The sequence below is a fragment of the Ranitomeya imitator genome, chromosome 5 (assembly GCF_032444005.1).
Source record: "Ranitomeya imitator isolate aRanImi1 chromosome 5, aRanImi1.pri, whole genome shotgun sequence".
Classification (NCBI taxonomy): Eukaryota; Metazoa; Chordata; class Amphibia; order Anura; family Dendrobatidae; genus Ranitomeya; species Ranitomeya imitator.
Window position 1 is genome coordinate 659116090 of NC_091286.1, and position 12009 is coordinate 659128098.

Here is a 12009-nt window from a genome sequence, read left to right on the forward strand (position 1 = left end):
TCTTTTGTGCAGTCCTGTGGGATTTGTGCTCGGGCTAAGCCCTGCTGTTCTCGTGCCAGTGGGTTGCTTTTGCCCTTGCCGGTCCCGAAGAGGCCTTGGACACATATCTCTATGGATTTTATTTTGGATCTCCCCGTCTCTCAAAGAATGTCGGTCATTTGGGTGGTTTGTGATCGCTTCTCTAAGATGGTCCATTTGGTGCCCTTGTCTAAATTGCCTTCCTCCTCTGATTTGATGTCGTTGTTTTTCCAGCATGTGGTTCGTTTACATGGCATTCCAGAGAACATCGTTTCTGACAGAGGTTCCCAGTTTGTTTCGAGGTTTTGGCGAGCTTTTTGTGCTAGGATGGGCATTGATTTGTCTTTTTCCTCGGCTTTCCATCCTCAGACAAATGGCCAGACTGAACGAACCAATCAGACCTTGGAAACATATCTGAGATGTTTTGTTTCTGCTGATCAGGATGATTGGGTGTCCTTTTTGCCTTTGGCTGAGTTCGCCCTTAATAATCGGGCCAGCTCGGCTACTTTGGTTTCGCTGTTTTTCTGCAATTCTGGGTTCCACCCTCGTTTCTCTTCAGGGCAGGTTGAGTCTTCGGACTGTCCTGGTGTGGATACTGTGGTGGATAGGTTGCAGCAGATTTGGACTCATGTAGTGGACAATCTGACTTTGTCCCAGGAGAAGGCTCAACGTTTCGCTAACCGCAGGCGCTGTGTGGGTCCCCGACTTCGTGTTGGGGATTTGGTTTGGTTGTCATCTCGTTATATTCCTATTAAGGTTTCCTCTCCTAAATTGAAGCCTTGTTTCATTGGTCCATATAGGATTTCTGAGGTTCTTAATCCTGTGTCTTTTCGTTTGACTCTTCCAGCTTCTTTTTCCATCCATAACGTGTTCCATAGGTCATTGTTGCAGAGATACGTGGCACCTGTGGTTCCATCTATTGATCCTCCTGCTCCGGTTTTGGTTGAAGGGGAATTGGAGTATATTGTGGAGAAGATTTTGGATTCTCGTGTTTCGAGACGGAAACTCCAGTATTTGGTTAAGTGGAAGGGTTATGGTCAGGAAGATAATTCCTGGGTCTTTGCCTCTGATGTCCATGCTGCCGATCTGGTTCGTGCCTTTCATGTGGCTCATCCTGGTCGGCCTGGGGGCTCTGGTGAGGGTTCGGTGACCCCTCCTCAAGGGGGGGGTACTGTTGTGAATTCTGTGGCCAAGCTCCCTCCTGTGGTCGTGAGTGGTACTGCGGCTGGTTCTGTCTATAAGCTTCCTTTGGTGGATGAGAGTGGTACTGCGGCTTCTGAGTTTCCTTCCTCAGGTGATGAGGTTAAGTCGTTAGGTGCTGCTCTATTTAACTCCACCTGGTGCTTTGATCCTGGCCTCCAGTCAATGTTCTAGTATTGGTCTTGCTTCCTCCTGGATCGTTCCTGTGGCCTGTCTATCCTGCATAGCTAAGTTCTGCTTATGTTATTTTTGTTTGCTATATTTTCTGTCCAGCTTGCTATATTGGTTTTCCTTGCTTGCTGGAAGCTCTGAGACGCAGAGGGAGCACCTCCGTACCGTTAGTCGGTGCGGAGGGTCTTTTTGCCCCTCTGCGTGGTTGTTTGTAGGTTTTTGTGTTGACCGCAAAGCTATCTTTCCTATCCTCGGTCTATTCAGTAAGTCGGGCCTCACTTTGCTAAATCTATTTCATCTCTGTGTTTGTATTTCATCTTTACTCACAGTCATTATATGTGGGGGGCTGCCTTTTCCTTTGGGGAATTTCTCTGAGGCAAGGTAGGCTTATTTTTCTATCTTCAGGGCTAGTTAGTTTCTCAGGCTGTGCCGAGTTGCATAAGGAGCGTTAGGCGCAATCCACGGCTACCTCTAGTGTGGTGTGATAGGATTAAGGATTGCGGTCAGCAGAGTTTCCACGTCTCAGAGCTCGTCATATGTTTTTGGTAAATGTCAGGTCACTTTGTGTGCTCTGAACTTCAAGGTCCATTGTGGTTCTGAATTACTTGTTCATAACACATCTTATTCCTACTTGCCAACTTTCTCCTCCGCAGATTACATCTTAATCCTACTTGCCAACTTTCTCCTTCGCAGAATACATCCTATTCCTACTTGCCAACTTTCTCCTTTGCAGAATACATCTTATTCCTACTTGCCAACTTTCTCCTCCACAGATTATATCTTATTCCTACTTGCCAACTTTATCCTCTGCAGATTACATCTTAATCCTACTTGCCAACTTTCTCCTTCGCAGAATACATCTTAATCCTACTTGCCAACTTTCTCCTTCGCAGAATACATCTTATTCCTACTTGCCAACTTTCTCCTCCACAGATTACATCTTATTCCTACTTGCCAACTTTCTCCTCCGCAGATTACATCTTATTTCTACTTGCCAACTTTCTCCTTCGCAGAATACATCTTATTCCTACTTGCCAACTTTCTAGAGTGGTCTTCCAATTGCAGACGCGCGTGAAACTTTTCATGTTTCCTTTTCATGCCCCTACCGTTTGGCAGACAAATTATGGTTTCTATAAGATTTCAGGAGACTTTCTCAACACCAGGAAGGTTTGTCAGCTTCCCTGGGAGTATTTCAGGGGAACCTCCTGGACATTCCGGGAGAGTTACCAACTAAGATTTTATTTCTGGGGTTTAGAAATTAATAATACTTTTTAGGTGTAAGCAGTGGTATAGCATGGGGCAGTAAAAGTCCTTGGGATGCAAAATTTTAAAAGAAAAAATCCAGGGCAGTGCACATACTTTTGTCTCTGGGACGAGCTCCACTTTGAACTCTATCAGCATTGATATGGTGCCAATATACTGTTAGATCCTCTGATAAAGGAGGAACCCTAAAAATCTTTGGTGCCCTTCAGCAGTAGACACAATGACGTCTCTGCATTGCACCACCTGCGCGGACCCCCCTCAGTTTGAAGGGAAGAAGATTACTCCATCGCTCTGAATAGGTAACTGTAAACTTTATTTTTTTGCGTGGAGTGGGACATAGATGCAATATTACCTTTGTTGGGTGCACTAAGGGGTATCAATACTTTTTAAGTGGGCATTAATTCTTTCTAAAGGAGGAATTCAAGACCCATTATTTATTGCAAGGGGACACTCAGGAGCGGTAATTTTTAGTGGGTTAGGGAGTTGCGATGCTGAGTCACTTCTCGTGGACAAGCCGTGAGTTGGGATAGCCCGAGGTCAAAAACCAGAAAGGTACTTCACAATAAGAAGGAAGGGACAAAGGAGTGGTCAGGTAACAGTCCAAGGTCAAAATACCAGGAGGAGAGTGGGTCAGAGCAATGGGGTTAAATAAACGGAGGGCCAGAAGAAGTCCAAGGTCAGGCAACAAAAGATCATCGAGCAAAACAATAAGCACAGAGAAATCCAACCACACTTAGCTGAAGTTATGTCTGTCAGAGGTCTTGGACTAACAGCCCAGCTAAGTACCTGGGCAATCACCTGTGAACACCTGGAGACAGCCCAGCACATCCCTGACTGGATACTGAGCTGTCAATCAAAGTACTGACAGCTTCAGCATGCCTCTGCACTAGATTAGACAGCTGAGCCATCAGTAATTGCATCCTAGATACACTTAGAGGTGAAATCGTAACAGGAGCACCATTTTTGCCTTGTCCGTGGTGCTAGTGTCCCATCTTACACCACTTCTTCAGTCAATTTATTACTAACTAGCTGAAGAGCCCGGCGTTGCCTGGGCATAGTAAATATCTGTGGTTAGTTATAGCACCTCACTTCTCTTATTTTCCCATCACGCCTCTCATTTTCCCAATCACATCTTTCATTTTCCCCCTGACATCTCTCATTTTCTCCCTCACACCTCTCATTTTCTCCCTCACTCCTCTCATTCCCCCCTAACACTTGTCATTTCAACCTCACATCTGTCATTTTCTGATCACTCCACTATTTTTCCTCACTCCTCTCATTTTGCACTCACACCTTTTCATTTTCACCTCACACCTCTCATTTTCACCTCATCACCTCAGTATGTACATGTTTGTCATCTCCCTTATATATAGTATACATCTGTATGTCATCTCCTGTATATAGTATATACCTGTATGTCATCTCCCCTGTATATAGTATATACCTGCTGTGTGTCATCTCCCCTATATATAGTATATACCTGAATGTCATCTCCTTCTATATATAGTATATACCTGTATGTCATCTCCTCCTGTATATAGTATATACCTGTGTGTCATCTCCCCTGTATATAGTATATATCTGAGTGTCATCTCCTCCTGCATATAGTATATACCTGCATGTCATCTTCTATATATAGCATATACCTGTATGTCATCTCCTCCTGTATATAGTATATACCTGTGTGTCATCTCCCCTGTATATAGTATATATCTGAGTGTCATCTCCTCCTGCATATAGTATATACCTGCATGTCATCTTCTATATATAGCATATACCTGTATGTCATCTCCTCCTGTATATAGTATATACCTGTGTGTCATCTCCCCTGTATATAGTATATATCTGAGTGTCATCTCCTCCTGCATATAGTATATACCTGCATGTCATCTTCTATATATAGCATATACCTGTATGTCATCTCCTCCTGTATATAGTATATACCTGTATGTCATCTCCTCCTGTATATATATGTACCTATATGTCATCTCCTCCTCTATATAGTATATACCTGTGTGTCATCTCTCCTGTATATAGTATATATCTGTGTGTCATCTCCCCTGTATATAGTATATACTTGTGTGTCATCTCCTCCTGTATTAGACCTCGTTCACACGTTATTTGCTCAGTATTTTTACCTCAGTGTTTGTAAGCTAAATTGGCAGCCTGATAAATCCCCAGCCAACAGGAAGCCCTCCCCCTGGCAGTATATATTAGCTCACACATACACATAATAGACAGGTCATGTGACTGACAGCTGCCGTATTTCCTATATGGTGCAATTGTTGTAGTTTGTCTGCTTATTAATCAGATTTTTATTTTTGAAGGATAATACCAGACTTGTGTGTGTTTTAGGGCGAGTTTCGTTTGTCAAGTTGTGTGTGTTGAGTTGCGTGTGGCGACATGCATGTAGCGACTTTTGTGAGATGAGTTTTGTGTAGCAACATGCGTGTAGCAACTTTTTGTGTGTCGAGTTGCATGTGACAGGTTAGTGTAGCAAGTTGTGTGCAGCAAGTTTTGCGCATGGCGAGTTTTGCGCGTTGCGAGTATTATGTGTGGTGCCTTTTGAGTATGTGCAAGTTTTGTGTGAGGCAACTTTTGCATGTGTTGCAACTTTTGTGCATGTGGCAATTTTTCCGCGTGTGCAAGTTTTGCGTGTGGCGAGTTTTTCATGAGGAGAATTTTGCACTTGTGGCGAGTTTTGCAAGAGCCTAGTTTTTGCATGTGGCGAGTTCTGCGCGTGGCGAGTTTTGAGTGGCGACTTTTGTGTTTTGACTTTTATGTGGCGAGGTTGGTGTATTTGTGGTGAAATGTGTGCTGAGGGTAATATGTGTTCAAGCACGTGGTAGTGTGTGGCGCATTTTGTGTGTGTTCATATCCCCGTGTGTGGTGAGTATCCCATGTCGAGGCCCCACTTTAGCAACTGTACGGTATATACTCTTTGGCGCCATCGCTCTCATTCTTTAAGTCCCCCTTGTTCACATCTGGCAGCTGTCAATTTGCCTCCTACACTTTTCCTTTCATTTTTTCCCATTATGTAGATAGGGGCAAAATTGTTTGGTGAATTGGAAAGCGCGGGGTTAATATTTCACCTCACAACATAGCCTATGACGCTCTCGGGGTCCAGACGTGTGACTGTACAAAATTTTGTTGCTGTAGCTGCGACGCTTCCAACACTTTTCCTTTCACTTTTTTCCCCATTATGTAGATAGGGGCAAAATTGTTTGGTGAATTGGAACGCGCGGGGTTAAAATTTCGCCTCACAATATAGCCTATGACGCTCTCAGGGTCCAGAAGTGTGACTGTGCAAAATTTTGTGGCTGTAGCTGCGACGCCTCCAACACTTTTCCTTTCACTTTTTCCCCATTATGTAGATAGGGGCAAAAGTTTTTGGTGAATTGGAACGCGCGGGGTTAAAATTTCACCTCACAACATAGCCTATGACACTCTCAGGGTCCAGACGTGTGACTGTGCAAAATTTTGTTTCTGTAGCTGCGACGGTGCAGATGCCAATCCCGGACATACACGCACACACACACACACACACACACACACACACACACACACACACACACACACACACACACACACACACACACACACACACACACACACACACACACACACACACACACACACACACACACACACACATTCAGCTTTATATAGTAGATGTTCCCTTTTCTTTACCATTGTGACCAGTAATTCCTCTTTAATACCCCGTACAGGTACTTACAACTGTTCTTCTACTATAAATGGGACAACACAAACCACAGGCACCGTTCTCAATATTTCCAACGTTAACATTGTTGCATCAAGTAACATTGATACCTTCTGTGATAACTCTACCTGGACTATTTATTGCTGCAGTGACAACTTTGCCCTGTTTAATGTGACATGGCAGACTGATGGTGCAGCAGGTAAGTTACAATCTACGTCAAATGTTGGGACACTTAGCAAATCTACATTCAGCGTGTTTTCTTTTCCCATTCATGTCTCAAGCTAAATTCAGAATCCGGCAGGTTTTCCGTTACCGAAGATCAGTGCATTGTGAGAAATTAAATACTATAGATAGAGCTCAGCTGTTTCTGTAGATCAGATGTGACAACAGGAAACAGAGAAATCGCTGTATGCTTTCATGGGCAACTAGAAGTATTTTGAAATTAAAGGATTAATTAATTTGAATGGATAATTTATTTAAAGAGAAGCAAAATTATTTAAGTTTATGTAAATATTGATCAGACTTTGCAAAGTTAGAATATACTCCATTACCTTATCTTATCTTCTTTATTTCCCAAAATTCAATACTGAAAGGACTGTTTCAACTGCCTTGTCCATGCACCCAGAGTAGCTGTTTTGAACAGCAGATCAAACAGATATCTGTACTCATGTGTGTGTCAGCTTCTCTGCTCCTCCCCAGCATCCTAAGAAAGTGTATAAGGCTACGTTCACATTTGCGTTGTGCGATGTTGCGTCAGAGACGCAACGCACAACGCAAACAAAAACGCAACAAAACACACGCTAAAACGCAGCGTTTTGCGATGCATGCGTCCTTTTTTGCCGAATTTTGGACGCAAAAAAAATGCAACTTGCTGCGTCCTCTACGCCCTACGCTTGCGGCAAAAAAAACGCATGCGTCGCAAAACGCAGCACAACGCATGTCCATAGGGGAGCATGACGCATGCGTCGCCGCGGTTGCGCCCGACGCAACGCAAATGTGAACGTAGCCTAAGTAGTGTCTGAGCATGGGGAACTGGGGCAGAAAAGCTGACACATAGGAGCAACAAGATTTGTTAGAACTGCAGTTTAAACTAGCCATTTTAAGTGCACAAACAAGGCAGATAAAACAGCACTTTCAGAGTGTAGTTTGGGAGAAAAGGGAAGAAGAAATGGTAATGAAATATATCACAAATATTCATAACTTTGCAAACGCTTATCAATATTTATGTTAAAAAAAGTTTTGTTACTTTTTAATGCACTATATATATATATATATATATATATATATCTACCATATAATTGTCTAAGGGTCACTTCCGTCTTTCTGTTTGTCTGTCCTTCTGTCTGTCACGGATATTCATTGGTCGCGGCCTCTGCCGGTGCGAGCGGCTCAGCGGACTACGGAGGTGAGTATAGCAGGAATTTTTTATTTTTATTTTTAACATTACATTTTTTACTATTGATGCCGCATAGGCAGCATCAATAGTAAAAAGTTGGGGACACACAGGGTTAATAGCGGCGGTAACGGAGTGAGTGAACCGCGACATAACGTGGTCCATTACCGCCGGCATTAACCCTGTGTGAGCGGTGACCGGGAGGGGAGTACGGTGCGGGCACTGACTGCGGGGAGTAAGGAGCGGCCATTTTCTTCCGGACTGTGCCCGTCGCTGATTGGTCGTGGCAATGGTCCGTGGGCGTTTTGCCACGACCAATCAGCGACTTGGATTCCATGACAGACAGAGGCCGCAACCAATGAATATCCGTGACAGACAGAAGGACAGACAGACAGAAGGAAGTGACCCTTAGACAATTATATAGTAGATGCAATGTATAACAAAAACAATGTCCATAAAAATATTAATCTATCAAGGACCTTAAGATAAGGAAAACAGCGTTCCCATCACAGTCAAAGATATGGGTATGTTATAACTATAGGACCTAAGAAAAGGATACAGAGTACCCAAAACAGACCACTCAAGGAAGATATATAAAAAATAGTAATTTTAACTTAAAGTTCAATACATCTAGTAACAGAAAGCATGAATCAAAGGATAAAAACATGAGACATGTATGAGGAGACAATCACAGGAGGAAAGTACTCAAGCAGAAAGTGAATGGTAGAGTGGACTAATCACAGGCTAAAGGGTAGCAACGTAATATAGTAAATAGGCCCAGGATAAAACCCAGGAGGTGAGACTGATAATAAAGTGCGTGTAGTGTGGACCATAATAGCCATTAAGACTAGAGTTGAGCGACCTTGACCTTTTTAGAGTCGAGCCGGGTTTCGCGAAACCCGACTATCTCAAAAGTCGGGTCGAGTGAAATCGGCCGATTATGACGTAAAGTCGGGATCGACCGAAACACGAAACTCAATGCAAGTCAATGGGGCAGCATAGTCGGCAGTGAGTGGGGGCCAGGAAAACACCTAGAGTGCCCATTTTAATGTCAAAACCATCCATTCTTCTTAATGAAGCTTGTCAAGCGTAATTTACCTTATAATAATTGGAAGGCATTTGAAATTGGGGGTCATTTGGCTAAAGTTGTGGTGGGTAGGGCTAGTTCAAGTAATTAGTGGGCCCAGGAAATCTGGACCACGTCACGGCAGTGGAGCAGGGAGAGGTAAGTATTTCAACTTTGCAAGTGCTGTGAACCTGAGCAAGCAGGGGGGGCCCACTCGTTGGCATTGGCACTGGCACAGGGCCCCTCAAAGTACAGCGGTGTGTTTGCACGGCGGGGGCGCCTCCCACCGGCAGCAACACTTTTGCGTACCATGAGAGGCCCTGTGCCAGTGACGTCGCCAACTAGTATTCCTCCCCCCACCTGATGAAGGAACCTGCACTTTCATCTGCACCTTCCTGTTTGTCCCCGTGTAAGGTGGTATGGTATGCGGGAAGGGGGACCTGACTTTCAGCAGGGTCACAATCTTGCAGTGTAGCGTGCACAGGAAATGTTGCGTTATGGGTCAATGTACCAGCAGACTCATCTATCACTGGCTGGGCAATGGGCAGGATGAGGAGGAAACACAGATATAGGCCCAAAGAATAAAGTGGGCTAAATGCAGTTCAAAATTGGTAACACAGGACTAATCAGGGGGCATTGCAGTGGAGGACAACTGGAATGAGAGGCTGACACAGAGAGTAGGCCCAAATCAGTAAGTAGTCGAAATGCAGTTAAAAATTGGCAACAGTAGTAAACAGGCGGCACAGCTTTGTTCAGTGGAGGAGAACAGCAAGGAGTGGCAGACACCGATAGTAGGCCCCAACCCAACTAGTAGGCCAAATGCAGTCTAACATTAACAACTACTTAACGAGCGCCTGAAAACGGAATTTCAGGACAGGAAACCAGGAGAACAGCAAGGAGCGGCAGACCTGCCAAATGCAGTTGTTCCGTTTAACCACAATTTAATGAGAGCCTGAAGATAGAAGTTCAGGAAAGGCAACCTGGAGAACACCTTGGAGTGGAACACACCATCTCTCTACACCCCATACCCAATTTGTAGGTCTAATGCAGCGTAGTTTCCAACAACTACTAAACGAGAGCATGATGATCGAAGCATTGGCGAGGAAACCTGGGGAACACCTTGGAGTGGAACACACCATCTCTCTACAGTGGAACACACCATCTCTCTACACCCCATACCCAATTTGTAGGCCTAATGCAGCGTAGTTTCCAACAACTACTAAACGAGAGCCGGAAGATCGAAGCAATGGAGAGGAAACCTGGGGAACACCTTGGAGTGTAACACACCATCTCTCTACACCCCATACCCAATTTGTAGGCCTAATGCAGCGTAGTTTCCAACAACTACTAAACGAGAGCCGGAAGATCGAAGCAATGGAGAGGAAACCTGGGGAACACCTTGGAGTGTAACACACCATCTCTCTACACCCCATATCCAATTTGTAGGCCTAATGCAGCGTAGTTTCCAACAACTACTAAACGAGAGCATGATGATCGAAGCATTGGCGAGGAAACCTGGGGAACACCTTGGAGTGGAACACACCATCTCTCTACAGTGGAACACACCATCTCTCTACACCCCATACCCAATTTGTAGGCCTAATGCAGCGTAGTTTCCAACAACTACTAAACGAGAGCCGGAAGATCGAAGCAATGGAGAGGAAACCTGGGGAACACCTTGGAGTGTAACACACCATCTCTCTACACCCCATACCCAATTTGTAGGCCTAATGCAGCGTAGTTTCCAACAACTACTAAACGAGAGCCGGAAGATCGAAGCAATGGAGAGGAAACCTGGGGAACACCTTGGAGTGTAACACACCATCTCTCTACACCCCATATCCAATTTGTAGGCCTAATGCAGCGTAGTTTCCAACAACTACTAAACGAGAGCATGATGATCGAAGCATTGGCGAGGAAACCTGGGGAACACCTTGGAGTGGAACACACCATCTCTCTATAGTGGAACACACCATCTCTCTACACCCCATACCCAATTTGTAGGCCTAATGCAGCGTAGTTTCCAACAACTACTAAACGAGAGCCGGAAGATCGAAGCTCAGGAAAGGCAACCTGGAGAACACCTTGGAGTGGAACACACCATCTCTCTACACCCCATACCCAATTTGTAGGCCCAATGCAGCGTAGTTTCCAACAACTACTAAACGAGAGCCGGAAGATCGAAGCAATGGAGAGGAAACCTGGGGAACACCTTGGAGTGTAACACACCATCTCTCTACACCCCATACCCAATTTGTAGGCCTAATGCAGCGTAGTTTCCAACAACTACTAAACGAGAGCCGGAAGATCGTAGCAATGGAGAGGAAACCTGGGGAACACCTTGGAGTGTAACACACCATCTCTCTACACCCCATACCCAATTTGTAGGCCTAATGCAGCGTAGTTTCCAACAACTACTAAACGAGAGCCGGAAGATCGAAGCTCAGGAAAGGCAACCTGGGGAACACCTTGGAGTGTAACAAACCCTCTCTCTACACCAAGGAAGGGCTGATTCTTAGGAAGGAAGGCTGTCGGAAAGAAGCAGGGCGCGTCCGAGGGTGATTATATTCTTATTAGGTATATACTCACCCTCGGACGCGCCCTGCTTCTTTATTTGTAATGAATGTTTATTTGCAATGTGGTTTTGACTTACTCTATTTTTTTGGTAAATAATGATTTTATTATTTTCATTGTTTTGCATCTTCTTGGCAATAATATAAAGAAGACGCGACAGGACAACACTCGGTGGATGCCATATCTGTGTTTAAAATTGAAAAAACCTTTCAGTTAACTACTTGCAGGAGAAAGTTATTGTAGCTGGTGGCCATTTTTAGTACTGTACCAGATTTTTGTTGTATGTGTTTGTTTTTAATGTTAAAATGTCTGCATTTGATATCTCTCCAGTATTTTCTTTTTTATAAGCAAAATACTTATTTTTATATTTTCTGATGTTGGTTCCAGGGGTACACGGGCAGCAGTGGTGTGGTCAGTGGAGGCCTAGTGGAAGGAGTGACCGCAGACAGGCATCGAAGGCCTAAAATAATAACACATGGCTGTAGGCAATTTTAAATTGGTTCCAGGGGTACACGGGCAGCAGTGGTGTGGTCAGTGGAGGCCTAGTGGAAGGAGTGACCGCAGACAGGCATCGAAGGCCTAAAATAATAACACATGGCTGTA

The 12009-nt window shown here is 44.5% G+C and overlaps 1 protein-coding gene across 1 annotated transcript in view; it reads left to right on the forward strand.

Moving 5' to 3' along the window:
- Positions 1–12009, forward strand: part of LOC138638695 (adhesion G protein-coupled receptor F5-like) — a 141103-nt gene that overhangs the window by 45243 nt on the left and 83851 nt on the right. Inside the window, exon 7 of the mRNA XM_069728195.1 lies at positions 6381–6572. Coding sequence (XP_069584296.1) covers positions 6381–6572 — 192 coding nt within the window. The remainder of the gene's footprint in view (positions 1–6380; positions 6573–12009) is intronic.